Here is a 24,846-nt window from a genome sequence, read left to right on the forward strand (position 1 = left end):
CAAAGCCCCAGTAGATAGTTGTGTGTCATAGCTGCACATCCTTCTAGTTGCTGTATGTGGGACGCCGCCTCAGCATGGCCAGACAAGCGGTGCGTGGGTGCCCGCCCGGGATAGGAACCCTGGGCCGCCAGCAGCGGAGCCGCGCATTTAACCGCTAAGCCACCAGCCGGCCCCAACAGTTCCATTTTGGATAGGTCCATCTTGAGATGCTGGTGAGCCATCTAAGAGGCGATATCAGTAGACATCCTGCTATGCAGAATGGAGATGACCAGCAAATCTGAGCTGTAGATGTAGATGTTTCCTAGGGGCAAGGTAGGAGGTTAGTAAGTGGAGGAACACTAAGGGGGCCTGAGAGCTTTCCATTTGTCTGTTACTTAAAGAACTAAAATGATATCTAGGTTCCTGTGGGCTAAGTGTAGCCCAGAAGCGCAGCTCTCTGAGCAGACTACGGAATAGGCCCCTGATGTAGCATTTCCTGGACAGGCGACCCACACCCAAAGCAGCGGAGTCATCCGGCATACTGCCAAGACGCCCACAGTAAACCTACGGAAGCCGCAGGTCACTAAGTGCAGGCGCGACGCAGGGAGCGCTGCCTGCTGGGATTTGTAGGCCGACGGCGGCGGGCGTTTGCGCTACCTCCTTGAGACGCCTGCTGGATGCTGCGCTATGCAGATGGACGGCAGCGCGCTCTGAGCCTGCATCAGTCATTGCAGAACTGTTGTCCGAAAACGAAAATCTGATCTGGCTTTCTTGCTTGGAATCGTTTAGCGATGAGGAGCTCTCATCAGTTAAAGGATAAATTCAGTCTTAAAAATGACAATGTCCCTTTCATCACGATTTGGTACCCGTGGTAGCCTTATCTCTTAACACTTCCTAATCATTCTTCAAGACTATTGTGAACGCTGCCTCCGAGAAAGGGGCTCGCTTTTGACTTCTCTCCTCTGCTCCCATAGCACTCACTTACAACTCTAAAAATAATCATAATCATGACCAGCCTTCCTGAGCACTTACTACATGGTCTAGTCTAAGCTATTTACCCGCATTAGCTCATTAATTCTCACACAACCCTCTGAGACGTTTGCTATTACTTCCATCTTGCAGATGAGGAAATTTTATTTAGAGACGTTATGTAATTTGAGCAGGAACACGTTGAGGTCTCACAGTGTTTACTGCTGCATTCTCTCCCACGGGACTATGAGGTCCAGGCAGGCACCACCAGACCAGCATTTTACTCTCCCGCTGGCCACGCCCTGAGGGCGGGGCACCGGTGAGGACACTGCGTCCCATGGTGCCTTGCGCGCCCGCGCTGCAATTGGCCCGGCGAGTCGGCTCCTTGTTCAAATTAAGGCGCCGAGTCGTTGCTCGGTTTCTCGGGCTTCGGGCGGAGACGAGATTGGTGGTTCGAAGAAGAGATTGGTGACTCGGAGGCTCCGGCTGGTGCGAGACAGACGCCACGGCCAGTCAGAGCCCCGGGTAGAGAGCCGGGACGCCGAGCTCCCTGCGTCGGCTCCCCCGGCCACGCCACCACTCGCAGGGGAGGTGGGCATCCCGGCCCGCGCCGGCCGCCGAGCCCCTCCTCGCCATACCGCGCCCGAGTCCGCGGCCAGGCCTTGATTTTTTTGGCGGGGACCGTCATGGCGTCCCAGCCGAATTCGTCCGCGAAGAAGAAAGAGGAGAAGGGGAAGAACATTCAGGTGGTGGTGAGATGCAGGTAGGGCGAGCCTTGCAGGGTTCCGAGGGCCGGGCTTTGCTGCTGGGTTCCCTCTTGCGCGGTCCGAAGAGAGGGAGTTTGTTTGCAGTGTCTGAGGGTCCAAACCTTCCTGTTTCATACTTCTCCGCGTTCTCTTCGATAAAATGGCATCAGGTTGCTGTAAGGAGTAAATTAGTGTCTTTTTCAGAAGAAAAGATATTTGTATTGAAGGTCACAGTTTAAACTGCTATTCAGAAGGAGAATTTGATCGTCCTTCTTGAGTGACAAGTGCGTTGTTTTTTTAACTAATGTCAAAGATTTAGGTGTCACTTTTCTATGCTACTCCTTGCAGTTTGTCATTTTGGAAATAAGACTGCATGCCTACTTTGTAGATGTTTTAGCACTTATGTTGGGATTACTGTCCTCTCCATCATCTGTAAAAGCGTATTCAGTCACCTGTTCTCTTTATTCTAGATGTAGTATTTTCTTTATCGCTACTAAACATGTAAACATCACTGTATTTAAATTTTAAATATTAAGTTATAGAGTGAGTTTATGTTTTTAAAAGATCACGGAGACAACTTAAGCCAGTATAGTTATCTGATTGTGCTACAACTTAATATTAGACTAAAGGAGACAGCTTTTTCTGGGTGGGTGGGTGGAGGTGTTCAACTCTCCCCTGATTGATTTCCAAATAACTTCCCAATTTTGAAATGGGCTAGTAGAGGAAGAACATACTTGTTGTACAAGCTATTACTTAATTAGAGATTGACTTACTCAGCTTTTTAGAGGCCCTCCAGTTTACTGGTGTGTGTTTTGTGTCTATTTTTGTTACTGTTGTTTAAAAAACTCTACCAACTATCAGCAACTTTTCTGTAAAACTAAAAGTATTCTAAAATTAAAAGGTTATTTTAAAAATGTATCAACAAACTTTCTTAGGTTATTGCTAACTCAGATTCTGTGACTTGAATTGTAGGTAATAGCTAGCTTTCTAAACTAGGTACCAGAGAGGAAATTTGGTGGTAACCTTAAATCTAGCCAATTACCAGTTGCACTCAAGGGCTTCTGTTAATAGTTGCTTGTTTTGAAGATTTTAAAAAAATCAACAGCCCATATTACAAATGCAAATTTTTAGATTACTTTGATCGTTTAATAAAGCCAGGCAGTATTACCTTTCCGTGTGGTTTTATTTTCTTTAATTTCTTTTTTGTTATTAATTACAAAATATATCAGACCTATAAAAAGTAATCAAGAACGATGTAACAAACATCTGTGTATCCATCTCTCAGATTAGAAACAAAAAAGTCGTGACAGCTGGAGGCCCACTGTATTCCTCCCCATCCCTCTTCCACCTCCAAGAGTTAAACATTATCCTGAACTTCATGTTTATTATCCCCATACATTTCAAGCCTTGCTTTAGAAGAGATTTCTTTTACTTCATCTAACTTTAATAGAAAGCGCTTAGGTTGTGTCTAATATTTACAATAATTTTAGTATAAAGAGGTTTTTTTCCTTTTAAGGTTAGCCTTTTCTTTTTCAAATAGCCTTCCCAGTGCAAATATGTTCTTAAGCTTTAGTAAATAAACAACTTGTGAGGCCCTTTGGGGTTGTCAAACCTTTTCTGTAAAGGGCCCAGATAGTAAATATTTTAGGCTTTGCAAGCCACATATGGTCTCTGTCACATATTCTTGTTTAATTTTTTTTTTTCAGTTTTAAATTTTTAATTGGCACAGTTTATTGTAGCCCAAGAGGTCAGCAAGATTTCAAGAGAGGAGAGAGAACTTCATTACTTGATTACAATGAATACAATCTTTATGATGTTCTTTACTTGTTCAATAACTGTATGAAGAGAATTTTTTATTCTGTTATACACAGCTCAAGATAAATGTATAACTTCTGGAATGGAGGAACTGATGGAATGGAGAGAGAGATTTTAATAAGGAAATATGCTTTGATATATGTATATACCAAGACACACACCTATACACACAAATACACAAAACACCCCTCCCCTTTGTATACTGTACAGGTTGGCACAAGCCCTATTAAGATAATGTAAAAGTTTCTGGATTTAAGTTATTCTTGGCATTTTGATCTAGACAGGTGCTTAGGCAATTTAGGTCTTAACGTACCTGAATCATTCGTATATTTATCTATTTTGTGAGGAAGATCAGCCCTGAGCTAACATCCATGCCAATCCTCCTCTTTTTGCTGAGGAAGACCGGCCCTGAGCTAACATCTATTGCCTATCCTCCTCCTTTTTTTTGTCCCTTTTTTTTTTTTTTCTCCCCAAAGCCCCAGTAGATAGTTGTATGTGGTAGTTGCACATCCTGCTAGTTGCTGTATGTCGGATGCCACCTCAGGATGGCCAGAGAAGCGGTGCGTGGGTGTGCACCCGGGATCCGAACCCCGGGCCGCCAGCGCTCCCTTAACCGCTAAGCCACGGGGCCAGCCCCTCATTTGTATATTTAAAAGTACATAAGTGTGTTTTTAAAAAGGCCCAGACCAACTTTCCTTAAACAATAACCCAGTATGACACCATAGTTAGCAAATGGAAAACAGAATTGCTATTCTGTATTAAATCAGCAAAAGATATTTTAGAGAAAGGACAACTTGGAAAATAAAGACTTCAGAGTTCATTATTCGAGTTAAGAGCATTTTAGTTATTAGCAGTGGTTACCAAATAACCTGAAGGTAAATCTCTTCAAAATTTTGCTTATAATTTGCTTTGTTGAGGAGAGACTGTTTCACTGTTCACTATAAGATGATGCAAGTTTTTTTATCCTTGAAAAGGTTTTTCTGAAGTTGGTATCCTTGTCAGCAAAGAGGCACTCCTGGCATGCTCCTCACAGTAAGACATGAGGTCCGCTGATGCTGTTGAAACCTTTCTTCTTCCAGTGGAGGCTTCGAATCGTAACTGCTTCACAGTTCTCCTTGCGTGGGCTGTGTTGTTGGTGCTTGCTGTTGTGCTGGGCATCTTTTACCTGAAATCAATAAGACTTTGTGTGGTCCAAGATTTGCAGATTTTAAGTGGTGGGATGAGTCTGCCAGTGCGCTGCCTGTCGCCACCACCGCTGAGCACTCAGTCTCTGATGTTTTTTTAACAACCCTTTAAAATTGTAAAATTCATTCTTGGGTCTCTAGCAAGACAATGGCCAGATTTGGCCCACAGGTTGAAGGTTACAGACCCCTACATGATCTAGCTACTGGCTGTCTTTCTGATCCCCCACCTAACTCCTCTGCCCCGACACACATTTTTAAAACAAATCTTCCATGAGACCTCAGGGCCTTTGAAATTTCTCTCTGCCTAGAAAGCTTTTCCACCAAAATAGCTACATGGCTGGCTCCCACATTTTAGATTCTGCTTAAATATCACCTTTAACAGAGGAGCCTTCCCTGACCACTTTAAAATAGGAGTAGCAACCACCTATTTTCCCCCATCGTCACTTCCTATCTCCTAGTCCACTTTATTTATTTTCATTTCTAATTTATCAGCACTTAATATATTTATTTGTTAGATTGTTGTCTCTTTCTGCCCCCTCCTCCCCCAAAACACACATACTAGGATAAAAGCTTCCCGAGAATAGGAAGTGGGATGTGTGTTTTTTTTTTTTTTTGAGGAAGATTGGCCCTGTGCTAACATCTGTTGCCAGTCTTCCTCTTTTTCTTTTTCTTTTTTTTCCCTCCCCAAAGCCCCAGTACATAGTTGTGTGTCATAGTTGTAGAGTTGTAGCTCTTCTGTGTGGGACGCTGCCTCAGCATGGCTTGATGAACAGTGAATAGGTCCACGCCCAGGATCCGAGCTGGCCAACCTCGGGCCAGCAAAGTGGAACATGTGAACTTAACAAACCTAACGGCTACGCCACTAGGCTGCCCCAGAAGTTGGATGGTTTGTTTGTTTTGAAACTTGGTTTTGTTCACTGCTATATTCCCAGTGTCTAGAAAAGTATCTGTCACATAATAAGTACTTGATGAATATTTATGAAATGAATGAATGAATGAATTTAACACTTCTCCACAGGACAGAACTTTTTTTTTTTTTTTTAAATCCTCAATCTTCCTTCCCTTACCATTTTGGTCGTTTGAATTTTAATATAACAGTAGTGAGGCCAACAAATTGATGGATTTGTTAGTGTCATCAGCAAAAACCTTGCAATTTCTAATTAGTTAGAGAAGTCTGGGTAGGAAAGTACAAGTAGTCCCTAAAGTTCCTCTTTGGGAGTTTTGATAACTTTTAGGAATGTATGATTTGTGTGAATTTCTACTGTTTTGTCCTGACAAATTCAGTGGTATTCATTTGGTAACTTAATCACACATCCAGGCAAGAGAATGGTTTAGGGATGCTAAGAATAATAGACTAATTGGAAAGATTTTACCACATGAGAGCAATTCACTCCACTTGGTACCCTTGGCCTATCTCAGTATAAGATGGTTTTGACTTAGTTTTGTTGAACTTTTAGTTGTGTAGGTTTCAGCACATTTGATAAATGACAGCATTACCAGATGTTGCTTGGGAGTTGCTGAGTTAAATTTCCTGGGATCACAAATTTGGTCTTCTGACCAGCCAAAAATATACTAGGGAGTGGGGCATGCCAGAGGATGTTGAGGTATCCTTTTAAAAATAAACAGCGGGGGCCGGCCCCGGTGGCGTAGTGGTTAAGTTCGTGCGCTCTGCTTGGGTGGCCTGGGGTTTGTGAGTTTGGATCCCAGGCGTGGACCTACATCCACTCATCAAGCCATGCTGTGATGGCATCCCACGTATAAAATAGAGGAAGAGGGGTGCAGATGTTAGCTCAGGGCCAATCTTCCTGAGCAAAAAGAGGAAGATTGGTAACAAATGTTAGTTCAGGGCTAATCTTCCTCACCAGAAAAATAAATTAAATAAATAGCAACTTGGTTTGTCTCGTGATGAGGGGAAAGATAATTTCCTATTTGGCATTTCCTTCCATAATATGTAATACTCAATGGGAGAAATGAACTCAGGTCAAGAGCACATCCCTCCCTTTGGTCCAGATGTGTGTTAAGTATATAAATATGGATGCTTCTCTGTGGGCTATGGTTCTTCTTAGCTTTCCCATCATTTGCCTTAGGATGACATTTATTAAGCAGTGTAGTTTAACAGATATTTGAGTGTCTGCTGTGTACTAAGCATAATAGTAGGCACTGGGGAAACAGTAAACTAAACAGGATTTCTTTCCCTACACTGTGAGGTGGGTACTATTACTAGCCCCGTTTTTGAAGAAAATGAAGAAACAGGCGTAAAGGCCTACATTGTCCAAGCAAACTGGATCTAGGGTCCTCACTCGACTGAAATACCTAAGGAGGAATTTAGCTTAGAAGATTACTTCCTCTTTTCCATCACCCATGTCTCCCCCACCCCTCCCTGTCCCAATCAAGACCACATTAAATTTTTGCTGTTATGTTCCTACAGCACCCTTTACATACCCTTTCTAAACATCACCTCTCTTATAATCATTTGTTTTATGTCCTTCTTCCTCACCAGACCTCACAGTGCTGTGAGGACAAACTGAATTAACACATGTAAAGCACTTAGAATAGTAAGTACCTAGTACGTAGTAAGTATTCAATGTATTAGATAATTATTAGTTAATTATTTTTATCTATTTTTTTATTTTGTGCCACTTACCCACTGGCAGGTTAGTATTTTGAAGACGAATTTGGCATATTTCTACTACCTTATAACCTATCTTGATCAGATCCTAAGAATAGTGGAAATCGAATTCTGAATAATGTCTGGCATTTTTCTTTTTTTGTGTGTGTGTGAGACAGGTTAGCCCTGAGCTAACATCTACGCCAATCCTCCTCTTTCTTTTTTTGTGTGTGTGTGTGTGAGGAAGATCAGCCCTGAGCTAACATCCACGCCAATCCACCTCTTTTTGCTGAGGAAGACTGGCCCCGGGCTAACATCATTGCCCATCTTCCTCCACTTTATATGGGAGGCCGCCACAGCATGGCCTGACAAGCAGTGCATCAGTGCATGCTGGGGATCTGAACCCAGGCCGCCGGCAGCCGGGCGGGCGCACCTAACCGGTAAGCCATGGGGCCTGCCCCGCCAATCCTCCTTTTTTTGCTGAGGAAGATTGGCCCTGGGCTAACATCCATGCCCATCTTCCTCTAGTTTATATGGCACGCCGCCACAGCCTGGCTTGACAAGCCATGCGTTGGTCTGCACCCGGGATCCCTCAAACCCTGGGCCACTGAAGTGGAGCACGCAAACTTAACCCGTATGCCACTGGGCTCACCCCAAGTTTGGCATTTTTTACAAGTTAATTCTTTTAGCATCTACTCCAAGAAACTGTCAGAATTGTAATGTTTTACATATCTTTGAAAATTAAAAAAAAAAAAAAACACCTAATTTTATTTCTGGGAATTGAAACTCTTAAAATTCTGTTGTCTGCTTTAGCAGTATCATTTAGTCTCCCTTAGTGCCTATCACCAACAGTGTAGTCAAAACTTCACATTGTTCTTGTCTAAGGTTTTTTTTTTTTTTTTTTCAAGATTTTATTTATTTATTTTTTCCCCCCAAAGCCCCAGTAGATAGTTGTGTGTCATAGCTGCACATCCTTCTAGTTGCTGTATGTGGGACGCGGCCTCAGCATGGCCAGAGAAGCAAGCAGCGCGTCGGTGCGAGCCCGGGATCCGAACCCGGGTCGCCAGCAGTGGAGCGCACTCACTTAACCACTAAGCCACGGGGCCGGCCCTTGTCTAAGGTTTTAATGAAAATATCATGAATAACCTGATAAGTAAGAGTTCTTGAATAACTTTGTGTGTTTCTTTTTATAGACCATTTAATTTGGCAGAGCGGAAAGCCAGTGCCCATTCTGTAGTAGAATGTGATCACATACGAAAAGAAGTTAGTGTACGAACTGGAGGATTGGCCGACAAGAGTTCAAGGAAAACATATACGTTTGATATGGTACTTACTTCTTAAAATGCTGCTACTTCTTTATTATTCACTAATGTAAAGTTATCCTAGTATACATATTTCCTCTAGGTTCTAGCGTACAATTAAAATTTCAGTTGACTCTGAGTTGTCAAATGGTTTCTAGTGGGCTGAATGAATTAATATATTAAAAACAAAATTATTAAAGTGAGTAATTTTGAAGTTTTTTTTTTTCTTGAAGAAATGCTTTTTTTTTGATAGGTTTTTGGAGCATCTACTAAACAAATTGATGTTTACCGAAGTGTTGTTTGTCCAATTCTGGATGAAGTTATTATGGGCTATAATTGCACTATTTTTGCGTAAGTGAAGCACTGTTTTTCAAATTGATCAAAAGGTTTAGATGCATGTATTTGTTTTTCATTTAACACTTTTGTTAACCTTCACAGATATGGCCAAACTGGCACTGGAAAAACCTTTACAATGGAAGGTGAAAGGTCACCTAATGAAGAGTATACGTGGGAGGAGGTATTTATTGTTTATAACAGACTTCTGTCTCTAAAGTGGCTGACATTACTGAATAAAACTTGGTTAAAGGCCTATGTCTTGAAGTAGAGAAGATCACAGTACCCTTGTCAAATATGAATTCAAGAAAGCTAGTGCTATAGTAAAATTAAAGTATATGGTATGCCTTCTGTTTAAGAAACATACAGTCTCATTGGGAGAAAGAAGACCAACACATATGGCACAGTTAAGTGATAAGGAAGGAGTCTTTTGGGGACAGAATAATTGGAGCAGAATATTATGGAAAAATGGAATGTGAGTAGGGCTTGAAGGGGAAGACTTGGCAGTGAAGGAATGAGTCTCATAAAGTTAGCATAAACGGACAGTATGGTACTTTATTAATGATGACCTTGAGTGTTCAAGAAATTAAGATCACCATATTGTTCAGTATTGTAGAAAGCACATAGGACATTTTACAAAGATTCTGACAAATGTGTTTAAATGAGTTTAATGACTAAGTTAATTTTCCAAATTATTAACACTTAGGTAGATCCTTTTTTACTAGTGGTTACATAGTTGAGGCATTAACTTTATGCATGGATAATAAAGTTAGGGAACTGTAACCATAGGAGATATGGAATAGGCTTAGAGCACAGTTTTCAAAATTTAGAGATTCATAATGATTTTATTAAGGATACTTATACATTTGAGACGCTGTTTGGTCAGAATTAGGAAATGTACTGTTAGGTGGGATGCTTTTCTGATTAAAATGGTGGTATTATGTTCTCATGAGAAAAATTGGAAAGAATTATGGAACTTAGCCTTATATGTAGCTTGGTTCACTGAGTTTCTGTGTAATGCTCAGGCATGAAGTGGCTGACAGTTATGACAGATTTGTGGAAGGTATGAAGAAGAATAATTACTATTGAACAGACTGTTGTAAATGACTTGACTTCTCTAACATTAGGTTAGTTTTTTTTTTTTTAACTTGTTTTGGCATACTTACGTTTAAATATACTATAAAGGAGGCCCTTATATGTTTTAACTGCAGTAAATGGCATTCTTTCTTTATTTTAGTCCTTATTAATTTTATAATTTCAGGATCCCTTGGCTGGTATAATTCCACGTACTCTTCATCAGGTTTTTGAGAAACTTACTGATAATGGTACTGAATTTTCAGTCAAAGTATCTCTGCTGGAAATTTATAATGAAGAACTTTTTGATCTCCTTAATCCGTCTTCTGATGTTTCTGAGAGACTACAGATGTTTGATGATCCCCGTAACAAGGTAACTCAGTCTTTGAGAATGAAATGTCTGCAAACTTTAATGTGTGATGCTTTGAGAAGTCAGTATGTATATCTGTTTTTACCAATCTAATGGATGCTCTTTTGATATTTGGTTAGAGGGGAGTGATAATCAAAGGTTTAGAAGAAATTACAGTACACAACAAGGATGAAGTCTATCAAATTTTGGAGAAGGGGGCAGCAAAAAGGACAACTGCGGCAACTTTGATGAATGCGTACTCTAGGTAAGAAAGTCATCATTGTCATACCACCACCCCTCAACTCCATTTTCTTTTTAATAAGAATTACAAACTTGGGGGAAGTCAAATTTGGGATGGTTCAAGGTATGTGAGTCACATACCTAGATCGTATGCTAGGTTGCATGCCTTAGTAGCTGGCTTGAGACTTATAGGGAGAGCACCAATACTGGAAGAATGTTGAAAGGAGAACAAATCAAGTTGAACTAGAGCTGAAATGTTAAACTTTTTTTAAGAAGATTTTTTTTTTTCCCCCAAAGGAAATCGTACATGAGAGCCCAGATTAAAATGTGGCTGCTTTGGTTCTTTTGGGGATAGGGTGCTCAGAGGCTTATCTCCTGAGCCTTATGAAGGTTTTCTCTGAGCACTTTTTTGGAGCCCCATGGATACTTAGAACACAGTTTGAAAACCCCTGGTTTGAATAAGGATTAGAAGAAGGTCAAATTTCTTCATTTTATTTTATTTTCCAGCTTTATTGAAGTATAATTGACAAAAATTGTATGTATTTAGGTTGTACAACATGATTTTTTTGTTCAAATGGCTTCATTTTAACGTAGGAAGACAGATGGTCACTAACACTGGCTTTCATGGGGAGAAAGGAGCATATTTGATAGCACTCCCTATAGGATGAATCCCAAATTCTACAAATGCAGTTTATTTATTTATTTATTTTTTTATAATTTTATTTATTTATTTTTTCCCTCAAAGCCACAGTAGATAGTTGTCTGTCATAGCTGCACATCCTTCTAGTTGCTGTATGTGGGACACGGCCTCAGCATGGCCGGAGAAGCGGTGTGTTGGTGCACGCCCAGGATCCGAACCCGGGCCGCCAGTAGCGGAGTGCGTGCACTTAACCGCTAAGCCACAGGGCCGGCCCACAAATGCAGTTTACCAAGTCAGAGGTGATTTTTTTTTCTGCTGGTCTTTGAAGGAAATGTCAGAGTGTAATTGAAAGAGCTATGGATTGGGAGTTAGATATTTGTGTTTAGTTTTAGTTCTGCAGTTAACAAAATATGTGAGTTGGGATAAATAAGTGAGCTTACCTGAATATCAGTTTCCCTGAGCTACAATGATTATTAGGGCTAGATCTCTTATTTCTTTGCTCCCTTATAGTTGAAAATTTTTACAATATGCTGAAACAATTATAATTGCAACTCTATAAAAAATAGGTATGCATTTAAAGAAAGAAGAAAAATAGCATAAAGTAATTAAAATCATAGAATTATGGGTGATTTTATAATTTTAATTAAATTTCCCTATAATAGTTTTGCATTTTAAAAAATTAAATTTCATTCTATGATTGGTTTATACCTTAATTTTATATAGAATTTGGAGAATGAGCTTAAGACTAGGTAAAATTTCTTTTCTCTAAATACCTTTCTCTGAAATGTAAAATTCCTGTTATTCTGTAAATTTGTGTAGTTTAGGACTCCTTTTTCGGTATGTAGACTGGAGTAAAGATCTCTTTTTATGAATGTATGTGGTAAAGAGAAGGAAAACGTAATTCAGTTTTCTAAAATCAGAGTTGACTTCTATTCTTAATTGCATTAATTCCATAATCTTGGATTAGGAATGGGTAAGTAATGGTAGAAAACATGAGATGTTATGTTTCAGATCTATAGCTTGTGTTTATATTTTTCCTTGTGTCCTTCCCCTTTTCTGTAATTTTAAATAATTTTTGTACAAATGATACTTACTGTAAAATTTTCCAAGTAACATTAAAAGTACAAATAAGAAAACTAAAAATTACCATATTCCCTACCAGCCATCAGTGACATTAACAGACATAATGATGTTCCGCAAATGTCATTGATACAGAAAGGAAAGATGTCTTTGGTTGTCTGTATAATTTTTGTATCCCTCAGATAAAAGCTGAATGTCAGTACATAGCATAAGGTAGACTTTGGAACACTTTATAGTCTAGCAGTGATTATCTTGTAGTGTTTCGGTAATCACTGCTATTTACTATTTCTGCTGTTCAGGGGAAGGAGTTACCTCTTTCTGATGACGTTCTCAAAGCAGAGCAATGTACTTTTACAACACTTGGCATTGAGGGACAGTAATCCACTGGCTTACCTGGTGCTGTTTGAATTTATGCTAATAACATATTCCAAGTGGTTCTTATGAATAGGAAGATTGATTATAAGCCTTCCCCTCTGACACCCCAGGCGACTGTCCCAACCCACCCCACATCCAGCTTTCAGAGGTACCTGAGGATTCTAGTTCCTGAATCTTTTAGGGTGTTTTCAGATAGCTTCTTTTTAGCGTCTACTGTAGGCAGCAGATATAAGAAAGAAAAACATAAGCATTATTCTGGCCACCCTCTGTCTTCCAAAATCTTATTGCTATCGCCTATCTGATACTATCTTTCTCTACCTCTTTTGGATTTAGGTCTTTCTTTGCTATTTTCAATGTTTAATGGAAAGCAAATGATATTTAGCATTATAATGACTCGGCAACTTGATCTTGTTTTCCAGTCGTTCCCACTCAGTTTTCTCTGTTACAATACATATGAAAGAAACTACAATTGATGGAGAAGAGCTTGTTAAAATTGGAAAGTTGAACTTGGTAAGCATCTACTTTAATACCACTGTTTCATTCTTTTTGTTTCTTTTCTCCAGCTTTATTGAAGTGTAATTGACAAATTATATGTTTGGAGTGTACAATGTGATGATTTGATATACATGTACTTGGTGAAATGATTACCACAATCAGATTAATTAATACATCCATCACCTCACAGAGTTACCTTTTTTCAGTGAGAATGCTTAAGATCTACTCTCACTGCAAATTTCAGTATAGTATTAACTATAATCACCATACTGTACATCAGATCCCCAGAACTTATTCATCTTATAGCTGAAGACTTATACCCTTTGACCAGCATCTCCTATCCTTCACCCCTCTGCTACTGGTAACCATTATTCTACTTTCTGTTTCTGTGAATTCAACTTGCTTTTTTTTCAGATTCCGCATATAAGTGAGATCATACAGTATTTGTCTCTCTCTGTCTGGCTTATTTCACTTAGCATAATGTCCTCTAGGTTCATCCATGTTGTTGCACATGGCAGGATTTCCTTCCTTCTTGTGGCTGAATAATATTTTGTTGTAGATATATACCATATCTTTATCTGTTTATTCATTGATGGACACTTAGGTTGTTTCTATATCTCGGCTATTGTGAATAATGCAATGAACATGGGAATGCAGATATCTCTTTGAGATACTAGTTTCATTGCCTTCAGATGTATACCCTGAAGTGGGATTGCTGCTTCATATGGTGATTCTATTCCACTATTTCATTCTTGACCACCTCATAGAGCAGTTTGAAATTTTGTACTTCTAGACAATATTTTTGTAGTCACTGGGTTATTAGCTCTAGTGGGTTGTTAATTATAGAAAAATTATTTTGCTGGCTATTTAATATATTATGTATAGTATGAGAATGAACGTCTTTGAGTCCAAATCCAGTGGACTGATGACTTATTTTTATTTTTAAAATTCAAGGTTGATCTTGCAGGAAGTGAAAACATTGGCCGTTCTGGAGCAGTTGACAAGAGAGCTCGGGAAGCTGGAAATATCAATCAGTCCCTATTGACTTTGGGAAGGGTTATTACTGCTCTTGTAGAAAGAACACCTCATGTTCCTTATCGAGAATCTAAACTAACTAGAATCCTCCAGGATTCTCTTGGGGGACGTACAAAAACATCTATAATTGCAACAATTTCTCCTGCATCTATCAATCTTGAGGTAAGCCCTTTGAAAGGTATCTGCAAGTGTAGTAGCTATAATTCTTAATTTAGCTATCACATATTTTAAAAGTTCATTAACTGGCTTCATTCATTCTATACTATAGTAAAAAGAATCTGGACATTACATATAGACACATACAGGAGGATACCACAGAAAGAAAAAATTGTCTTTCTCCTTCCTGGCAGAGTTCTTAATCTTAAAAAGCCAGTTACTTAATGGCCTTTTCCACAGTGTTCGAAGAAAATTGCTGTGGTCATTAGCAGTGGATGGTTACACGGGGTGTGGAGATTTAATTGAGTTCTTAGAAGTGGGTCAAGTGAATAGTGTGTTGTAGACGCTGCTTAGAGAGCACTGAAGATGGGGTGGGATGTGTGGGAACAGGTGGGAAATCCAGGAGAAGCAACAAAGATGGTAAAATCTACTGTTAGCTTATTGCAATTGTCTGCTTTAAATGGAGTTAGAAAAGCTTTTTTGTTTGTTTGGGTTTTTTTTGTTTTTTTGTGAGGGAGATCAGCCCTGAGCTAACATCCGTGCTAATCCTCCTCTTTTCGCTGAGGAAGACCGGCTCTGAGCTAACATCTATTGCCAATCCTCCTCCTTTCCCCCCCCCCCCCCCCAAAGCCCCAGTAGATAGTTGTATGTCATAGCTGCACATCCTTCTAGTTGCTGTATGTGGGACACAGCCTCAGCATGGCCGGACAAGTGGTGCGTTGGTGCGCGCCCGGGATCCGAACCCAGGCCATCAGTAGCAGAGCGCGCGCACTTAACTGCTAAGCCATCGGGCTGGCCCTAGAAAAGCTTTTATAAGGTCTCTAATACCCCTTTCATTTTTTAAAAATATCTTTATTGAGATATAATTCACATAACCATAAAATTCACACATTAAAAGTATATAATTCAATGATTTTACTATATTCACAGAGCTGTGCAACCATCACCAAAATCTAAGTTTAGAACATTTTCATTACCCCAGAAAGAAACCCTGTAACCCATTAGCAATTGCTCCTCATCTGACCCCACTCCCAAACCTAGGTCACTACTAATCTACTTTTTTTTAGTCTATAGATTTGCCTATTCTGGACATTTCACATAAATTGAATCATACAATAAGTGTTCTTTTGTGTCTGGCTTCTTTCATTTAGCATGTTTTCAGTGTTCATCTATGTTGTAGCATGTGTCAATCAATACTTAATTGCTTTTTGTGGATGAGTAATATTCTATTGTATGAATAGAGGGCACATTGTTTATTTATCAGTTGATGGAATTCATTGAGTTTTAAGACTAATCTAAAGTAAAAAATTGTTAGATCAAATTATCATAAAGTTAAAGACCCTGAAAATTGAAGAGAAGGAAAAAAAAAGATAAGGATGATTTGAACAACCTCCTTTTTAAAGGTTGGGTATAGTAGTCTTAGTGGGTATATTTTTAGATTAAATATAACCATAAAGTATTACTTTTAAGTTATCATATAGTACGTTTTAGATAGAACTATATTATTCTCATAATATCTTCAGTAATGGCCTTTTCTTTTCATCACAGGAAACTCTGAGTACGTTGGAATATGCTCATAGAGCAAAGAACATACTGAATAAGCCTGAAGTTAACCAAAAACTCACCAAAAAAGCTCTTATTAAGGTAATTGTGAATTTTTGTGGAGTAATATAATCTTGTTTGACAAATATGAAAATAAGAACCTGAAATAGATAGTTGTTAAAAGATTTGTTAAATTGCCTGTGGTAAGGCTTTTCATCTAATGATTTAAACTAAATACCTTATGTGTTAAAATGTTTTTTGTAATGCTAATATGTTAACTTTACCAGCTCTATCACGTCAGCAAGATTTGCGTTTATTTACATTTATAAAATTTATTTATTTACAGCTTTAGGGTATAAATACCATATCATAACATTCACACATTGTAAACCTATAGTTCAGTGATTTTTAGTACATTCATAGAGTTGTGCAACATCACCACAAGCTAATTTTAGAAAATTTCTAACTATAAAGCTCCCCTTTAACCTTTTGCAATCAGGCAACCACTGATCTGCTTTCTGTCTACAGATTTGCCTTTTCTGGACATTTCTTATAAATGGAATCATACAATATTCAGTATTTTGCATCTGGCTTCTTTCACTTGGCGTAACATTTGGGCTTCATCTGTGTTGTAGTATGTATCAATAGATTGTTTCTTTTTATTGCTGAATAGTATTCCATTATATGGATAATATCACATTTTGTTTATCAGTTCACCAGTCGATGGACATTTGGATTATTTCCAGTGCTACTGCAATGAACATTTGTGTACAAGTCTTTGTGTTGGTGTGTTTTTATTTCTCTTGGGTAGATACCTAACAGTTTAATTTCTGGGTTGTATAGTAAGTTCCTTCCTTCTTTTTTCCCCTTGCAATGTATTTGTGGAAGTACCTGTCTTATTTGTCCTGTAGAGTTTTCCTCTAGTATCTTTTGACGTGTGCTGTTCTTTGTATTTTCTATAAATTGGTAGTTGGATTTTGAGGCTTGATAGATTAAAGTTTTATCTTATTTATATATTTTTGGCAAGACTACTTCATAATTGATGGTGTGTTCTCCCACCAGGAAGCACGTAATATCTGGTTCTTTCTCTTTTTGTAAGGAATTGATGATATTCAATGACGTGACCCATTAGTTCTTTAAGGGTTGCAAAATGGTAATTTTCTAATTCAGTTGTTCTTTCTTAATTGATTGCCGGACTACTTCCATAACAAGGAACTTTCCCTTAGCTACCCAGGAGTATACTTATAGGAGAGGCAGGACAAATGCTTGATTCATTCCTTTATGCGACAGTTTTGAGAATAATGACTTGGTTTCCTAGCTTTCTTAATGTCATTATAAACTCATGGGCTTAAAATATTTGTGTTAACCCATTGTAGTTCTTATCCTCACTGATGTTCACTTTGTCCCTGCTTTGGTCAGTGGGTACCTCTTCAAGTGGGTTCTTGAGTCCTCTTCACCAGGCTAGGCTTTGTTCGCTTCCTTCCTGTTTTGTTTGACAAGGTGTTGCAGGTTCATCTTTTTTTTTTTTTTCCCCAAAGCCCCAGTAGATAGTTGTATGTCATAGTTGCACATCCTTCTAGTTGCTGTATGTGGGACGCGGCCTCAGCATGGTGGGAGAAGCGGTGCATCGGTGCGTGCCCGGGATCCGAACCTGGGCCGCCCGTAGCGGAGCGCACGCACTTAACCGCTAAGCCACGGGGCCGGCCCTGCAGGTTCATCTTGAATGTTTCTTGCCCCAGTTGGAGTATCAGACACTTCTCTAAGGAATTTTGGTTCCTTTTAGTGTGAAATGTATTTGGATAACAACCTGGGCACTGGAGGTTGTGTTTTTTCTTCAGAAGCCCATATTTTTATAATGAGTACATTTAAAGGAGCTTTGAAAGCCGTTGAAAGAGTTTATTCAAATAGATTAATAATCAATGAAAAGTATGGTTATGACTTTTTAGCATACTTTTTTATGCTTTAAAAAGCATGAAAAGGCTAACTTTATGTTTTATTTGTTACATGTCTTCCCCAAACTGAATGAAAAAAAAGTTCAGTGCTAAATTGACACCTACAACGTTCTTCTTGTGTAGGAATATACTGAAGAGATAGAGCGCCTGAAACGTGATCTTGCTGCAGCCCGTGAAAAAAATGGTGTGTACATTTCTGAAGAAAATTATAGGTAAGCCCTTGGCTATGGAAATTAATTTCTAAGAATAAGCATTTTCTGATAGCCTATTTGAAGTAAAACTTACTTATGTGACAATAAATCTTTATATCTCTTACCTAGTGCCTCCTAGAAATGCTTCTTTTTGTTGACATTAACAAGTAGTTATCAAACAGTTTAAAAAATTTTTATAAACTTTTATTTTTAATAATTATAGATTCACATGAAGTTGCAGGAGGAGTACAGAGAGGTCTCATGTGTTTTTCACCCAGCTTCCCGTATTGGTTACCTCTTATGTAACTTTAGTACAATATCAAAACTGGGAAATTGACATTGGTACAATTTGTGTGTATAATTCTATGCCATTTTATCACATTTGTAAATTCGTGTAGTTCTACAATTAAGATGTAGAACATTCTTATCACCACAAAAATCTCCCTCTTGCCACCCCTTTATAGTCATACCCACTCCTCATCCGCAGTGATCCTTAGCCCCTGGCAACCAGTAATCTGTTCACTTTTAAGCCTTGCAGTAGTTTGCTCAAAGGAAGGCTTCTACTGAAGCTTTATGTAGCAACTAACAACAGATTAAACAAGGGGCAGAAGGCAAGTGGGATACTAAGGATTAAAACTTGAAAATTCCTGATTGCATTTATCTTTGAAGATATTAAGGAGAATGACTTCCACAGGACATCTTTTAAATTATTAATAATGATGGGCTGGCCCTGTAGCTTAGCGGTTAAGTGCGAGTGCTCCGCTACTGGCGGCCCGGGTTCGGATCCCGGGTGCGCACCGACGCACCGCTTCTCCGGCCGTGCTGAGGCCGCGTCCCACATACAGCAACTAGAAGGATGTGCAACTATGACATTCAACTATCTACTGGGACTTTGGGGAAAAAAAAAAAGGAGGAGGATTGGCAATAGATGTTAGCTCAGAGCCGGTCTTCCTCATCAAAAAGAGGAGGATTAGCACGTATGTTAGCTCGGGACTGATCTTCCTCACACAAAAATAAATAAACAAATAAATAAATAATAATGATAAAAGATATTTAGAGTTAATTGATAATAAATAACCAAAAGCATTTTAGTATAATCTTTTGCTCAATTCTTTTATCTATGTTACATTATATGATCATTCTAAAAGTATATAAATCATTTAATAATCTCAGTTTTTTCCATGTTATTTTATTTTCAGTTCTTATAATGTGCTATTTCCTCCTGATTGGGTAATATGCTAAGTTTACAAATGTTCAAATTTATATTGTATTAGTATCACGGGTTATTAAACAATAATTCTCCTTTTATTCTTTCTATGTGACTTTAGTGGTCTTTTTGTTTGTTTTTGGTGAGGAAGATTAGCCCTGAGCTAACACCTGTTGCAATCTGTCTCTTTTTGCTGACAAAGATTGGCCCTGGGCTAACATCAGTGCCCATCTTCCTCTACTTTATATGTGGGACGCCACCACAGCATGGCTTGATAAGTGGTGTGTGGGTCCGCAGCTGGGATCCGAACCTGTGAGCCCTGGGCCACCAAAGCAGAGCACGTGCACTTAACCATTACACCACTGGGCTGGCCCCTATATGACTTTAGTTTTATTTGGTTCTTTCATAGCCCATACCTAGTGGGCAAAAACATTAAAAAAAAAATTATTTTGTAACTTTGTACTTAATTCTTAAACTTGATATTTTTTATTCTTTTCTTTTTTTTCTGTTTCTCTGGTTTTCAGATATACTTCTCCATCATACACACTACAGTGTTTCATTATATTTTTCAATTGTTTACAGGTGTTCCTATTTTTACCATTTTTATATTTTTTATACATTAATTTTTATTGAACACTTTTTATATTTTTAAGTTTGGTATCAGAATGCTCTTGGTTGCTAGAAAACCCAAACTTAAACTGTCTTAAAACAGCAAGAGATAGAATGAACTTCACGGTTATTTAATCCAGTGACTCAAGGCTCCAGTTTCTGTATCTGCCCAGTCCTGTCCTGAGTGATGGTGTTCTCCTAGGGCTGGCTGTTCATCAAGTATCATGGTCAGCAGCAGAGCAGCTACATGCTATCTTATTCATGTCCAGTACGCATGCGAGGCTGCCTGTCCTTTAACCATCAAAACTGGTTGGGGGAACATCACTGATTGATTAGTTTAGGCCTGAGTTGTGTCCTATATATATGTACCAATTGAATTTCCCTGATTGTCTTGAGCTGGTCAGGCTTATTCCCTGGATCTGGGGGTAGGGTCAGGCCCCCCCTGTATAGCTTGGCTGAGAGTCATTCCCCACAGGAAATCTGGATGCTGAAAATGGGTGCTTAGTAGGCAACCAATGAATGTCTACAAGTGGTTTTGTCCCTTAACTTGGTAAGATAGTGTCTTCTAATAGTCAAACATTGGACATTGTGGACTGATTGTCTAGTTTTCTTATCTTCTCTTGTCCATCTCTTTGATGTATTTTAGATAAGAAATAACTTTGGGGTGTAGTGGTTAAGTTCGCGCGCTCCCACTTCAGTGGCCTGGGGTTCACAGGTTCGAATCCTGGGCGCGGACCTATGCACCACTCATCAAGCCATGCTGTGACGGCATCCCATATACAGGATAGAGGAAGATTGGCACAGATGTTAGCTCAGGGCCAATCTTCCTCAGCAGAAAGAGGAAGATTGGCAACAGATGTTAGCTAAGGGCCAATATTCCTCACCACAAAAAAAAGAAGAAAGAAATAACTTTATTTCTAGTGAGTCAATCCTATGATTGAAAACAATATTTGCTCTCTAATAGACATGAGGCATAATCTGAAACAAAGTTCTTTCTGAAAAAGCTTTTGGAATTATTACACTGTAAGTCAGAGAGGGATCACAAAAGCTGCAGCCAACACTTAAAACAGGATAATGCTTAATTTACCCCACACTTAATAGACCTTTTAAAACTATATCAAAACTATATCATCCAGGAAATAGCAATGTTGCATTAACTCTTGCACATTCAATATGAGAAAAGCATTTCAAATATCCCATTCTACATAGAAGACCCATTTCCAATAAAGAACTAATATAGTTAATCAAAAAACCATTAGAATTCTCCTCTTACACCTCAGTTTTAGCTTTTCCTTTAGTCAGCAATATCTCTAGCTAATAATTTGAGGAAATTTGCATTCACGAAAGAATCTTTGTCATTTAAGCTTAGTGTGGAATAGAAAATTGTTGGTAGTTATGAAGGAACTAGAAGAATACAAAAGGCAGCACTCACTTCTGAAACTTGCTAATGCTCAATGAATCAGAAAGACCCATTAAAGAGGACCAGAATTATCTGGTCCAAAATGTCAGTAGTGCTGAGGCTGAGGAACTGTGCTGTAGAGAATAATCCTTTGATCTCATGAGGATTTTGTGGTGGTGTGATAGTGGTTATGTGTGTTGGGGTGTGTATTGGGGTATGTGGGCAGGAGGCAGGAGGTATAATTGCTCTAAATACATACTTTAATTTATTTCTTTAATTTTTAGCCCCTTATCTCACCCCCTCCTCCTGAGGCACCTGATGCCTTCATGTCCCAAACTTTTCCTGGATTCTGGGTGTCCTATTTATACCTGATACTCCTGAAGACAGACACTTAGGTTGTATCCCCCCACCTCTACTCTGTGTGAGTTATAGTCCTCTGTCAGCTTTGTAGCTTCTCAAATTTTATATGCACACATGCTTTTCCCCCTTATAAGTAGGAATTCTCAATTTTAAAATCAAGATAACAAGAAAAACGGTCCATTTATAAAAGAAGGGCAAGGAATACATTGTTTTTTGCAATTTGTATTTATTGCTTATTGACACTGAGGCATCATTATCACCAAGTGATAAGTGATAGAGATGATGTGTAACTGCCACAATTGTGTTAGAATATATTTTATATTAATTAGGAAAATATATTAACTATTAAACCTACATTAAACTTTATTTTAGAGCCATGAATGGAAAACTAACTGTTCAAGAAGAACAGATTGTAGAATTTACTGAAAAAATTGCTGCCCTTGAGGAGGAGCTAAGCACGGTAAGCATTCAAAACAATGTTGAATATTATGTAAAAAGCAAATATTAAAAGAAAATTTCACTATGTGAGGGACCTGATGTTTTTTCTTTAAGATTTTTTTTCTTGCTGACCTTTATACTAAAAGTAAGTTGTGTCATAATTTTAGTGTCATCAATGATAATGAAGCTATTTTGACATTTATATTAATGCAACATCACAAGAAGTTATCTGAATTGTGTGATTTTATTGTTAAAGCTAAATAATGAATGCTGAGACATTTTCAAGAACATATTTATGAGATGAGGGAATGCAGATATTGGGAGAAAGCAGATGTTAAATAACTAAGGTGGAAAGACTTGACCTGTCTGTGCCATCCCGACATTGGCAGTGTTGGAAGGAACCTGAAGAATTAACACCACTACACTAGGACCTGTTATTTGTTTTTAATGAAATTTTAGGAAGAAGCCAGATGCCATATAAAATGTGCTAACCTACCTGGTAACTTGTTACAACTTTTGCGTGGAAATAATTTGTTTGTTTTTCTAATATTGTATTATGAACTAGCCAGGTGTCTCACCAATCAGTTCAGATTTTTTAATTCTTAAAAAAATGTTTAATGTGTTATGTTTAGGTTAAAGAATTATTTATGGATAATAAAAATGAACTTGACCATTGTAAATCTGACCTGCAAACTAAGACACAGGAACTTGAAACCACGCAAAAACATTTACAAGAAACTAAATTACAGCTTGTTAAAGAAGAATATATCACATCAGCTTTGGAAAGTACTGAGGAGAAACTTCATGATGCTGCCAGCAAGGTTTGTCTTTTGTTTTGATTTGTACTCACATTAAAGAATTAGAGGATGGGTAGAAATAACTTTCTTTGCTTAAGCATTAATTGTGAAATTCTGTTTATTCACCCCAAATGATATTTGTATCAGTTTAGAGAATGGTATTTTACCATTTCATCTAAATTTTCCTCACTGGAGATGCTAACTTAAGAAAAAACCGTTCCTGGAGTTTAAAAAATATAACGTGACTTTAATATACTTTGTGGACATTTAGAATAATGATGTTGATTTTTTTTTTTTTTTTTGTGAGGAAGATCAGCCCTGAGCTGACATCCATGCAAATCCTCCTCTTTATGCTGAGGAAGACTGGCTCTGAGCTAACATCTATTACCAATCCTCCTCCTTTTTTTTCCCCCAAAGTCCCAGTAGATAGTTGTATGTCATAGTTGCACATCTTTCTAGTTGCTGTATGTGGGATGTGACCTCAGCATGGCCGGAGAAGCGGTGCGTCGGTGCGCGCCGGGGATCCGAACCCGGGCCATCAGTAGCGGAGCACGTGCACTTAACTGCTAAGCCATGGGGCCGGCCCAGATGTTGATGGTTTCACCTGTGGTCATTGTTGAAACTAATCACTCATCAAGAATTTAGTGCCTTCTAATGATGGAAGATGTTGAAAGTATTTATTTTTTTATTAGGTGTACTTTTGAGGAAATAGTAACACATAAGAGGAAAAAAATTTGTGAGGGAGAATAATTACTATAAAAGATTGGCAAAATCAGTTTTCCTTGCCTAAATGGCTAGAGGAGGGGAAATAAACATTCCTGGATAAATTAGCAGGAGTTTAAAAGTTTCTTCTGATGTGATGTATACAACTTACTAGTTCTCATCAGGAGAAATCCTTACATAGCACAGATATTTTTGTTAGACTGCTTTTGTCATATCCATCTTATCAACATTTATTTTTAAAAATCATATGTAGTTGCTTAACACAGTTGAGGAAACTACAAAAGATGTGTCTGGTCTCCATTCCAAACTGGATCGTAAGAAAGCAGTTGATCAGCACAATGCAGAAGCTCGAGATATTTTTGGCAAAAACCTGAATAGTCTGTTTAATAGTATGGAAGAATTAATTAAGGATGGCAGCTCAAAACAAAAGGCCATGCTAGAAGTTCACAAGACCTTGTTTGGTAAGTTTAAGCATTTCTAATTATTATAGTCTTTGTGTGTTTAGTGTGAGACTAATTTCAAATTGATCATTTAATATCATAAAAAACTCAGGTGAAAGTGTCACTAGTCCCCTCCAGTAACACACTATCTGTTCAGACTAAGGGTTAATGCTTTTACTGTCTTTGAATTAAAATAAAATGTTGTGTTTTTTTTTCTATAAAATAAGTTATGTTTATTAAACAATATTAAGTGTATAAACCTTAGAAGTAAAAGTCTCTTTTATCCCTGACTCTGCATAATTCTGCGTAGATATTACTGTTAAATTTCATGAGTTTCCTTCTAGAAATTTTCTGTGCATAAACATTCTGCAACTTTTTTTTTCTTTAGAGAATGTATATCTTGAATATTTGCTATATTGTCAGAATATGTGTGTATCATTTTTAACCATAACCATTATCTTCATTTAGAAAAAAATATCTTAAGTATTAGTTTATTTATTATGAAAATATCGTCCTCATTATAGAAAATTTGGAAGATGCAGAAATGTAAAAATTTTTAAAAATAACCTAGAGTCTAGTCACTGTGAGCCAACCACTATGAATTTTGTTAATTGATTTCTTATTTCTCTTTTCTTCTATAACCTCTTTTACCTACTGTTAATACTATATATTACTTTTGGAGATTAATTTTAGAATATTATAATTCTTGGTTTACTGTGAGTTATAATTATGGGTCTGATACACCTATAAATATGTCAAGTGCTTACAGAATACTACAGAACATATATAATTTATATTTAAAATATTTC

The 24,846-nt window shown here is 38.1% G+C and overlaps 2 protein-coding genes across 2 annotated transcripts in view; one reads left to right on the forward strand and one right to left on the reverse strand.

The window, feature by feature from the left end:
• The first annotated feature begins 1,363 nt into the window (after positions 1-1,363).
• KIF11 (kinesin family member 11) overlaps positions 1,364-24,846 on the forward strand; it is a 42,980-nt gene continuing 19,497 nt past the window's right edge. The window contains exons 1-13 of the mRNA XM_058543539.1: positions 1,364-1,711; positions 8,495-8,627; positions 8,856-8,953; positions 9,041-9,119; positions 10,197-10,382; positions 10,499-10,623; positions 13,113-13,203; positions 14,143-14,385; positions 15,928-16,023; positions 17,997-18,085; positions 22,012-22,099; positions 22,710-22,898; positions 23,851-24,058. Of these exons, the coding sequence (XP_058399522.1) occupies positions 1,635-1,711; positions 8,495-8,627; positions 8,856-8,953; positions 9,041-9,119; positions 10,197-10,382; positions 10,499-10,623; positions 13,113-13,203; positions 14,143-14,385; positions 15,928-16,023; positions 17,997-18,085; positions 22,012-22,099; positions 22,710-22,898; positions 23,851-24,058 (1,702 nt within the window). The 5' untranslated portion in view covers positions 1,364-1,634. The remainder of the gene's footprint in view (positions 1,712-8,494; positions 8,628-8,855; positions 8,954-9,040; positions 9,120-10,196; positions 10,383-10,498; positions 10,624-13,112; positions 13,204-14,142; positions 14,386-15,927; positions 16,024-17,996; positions 18,086-22,011; positions 22,100-22,709; positions 22,899-23,850; positions 24,059-24,846) is intronic.
• Positions 4,470-4,667, reverse strand: LOC131407260 (guanine nucleotide-binding protein G(I)/G(S)/G(O) subunit gamma-12-like). Its single transcript, XM_058543540.1, has one exon. It carries the CDS (start codon positions 4,665-4,667, stop codon positions 4,470-4,472), a length of 198 nt encoding a protein of 65 aa, XP_058399523.1.

Source organism: Diceros bicornis, chromosome 6 (genome assembly GCF_020826845.1).
Source record: "Diceros bicornis minor isolate mBicDic1 chromosome 6, mDicBic1.mat.cur, whole genome shotgun sequence".
Taxonomy (NCBI): domain Eukaryota; kingdom Metazoa; phylum Chordata; class Mammalia; order Perissodactyla; family Rhinocerotidae; genus Diceros; species Diceros bicornis.

What these genes read in the sequence shown, in the direction of transcription:
- LOC131407260 (XM_058543540.1), bottom strand. Translation starts at nt 4,667, where the DNA reads ATGCCCAGCACAACAGCAAGCACCAACAACACAGCCCACGCAAGGAGA.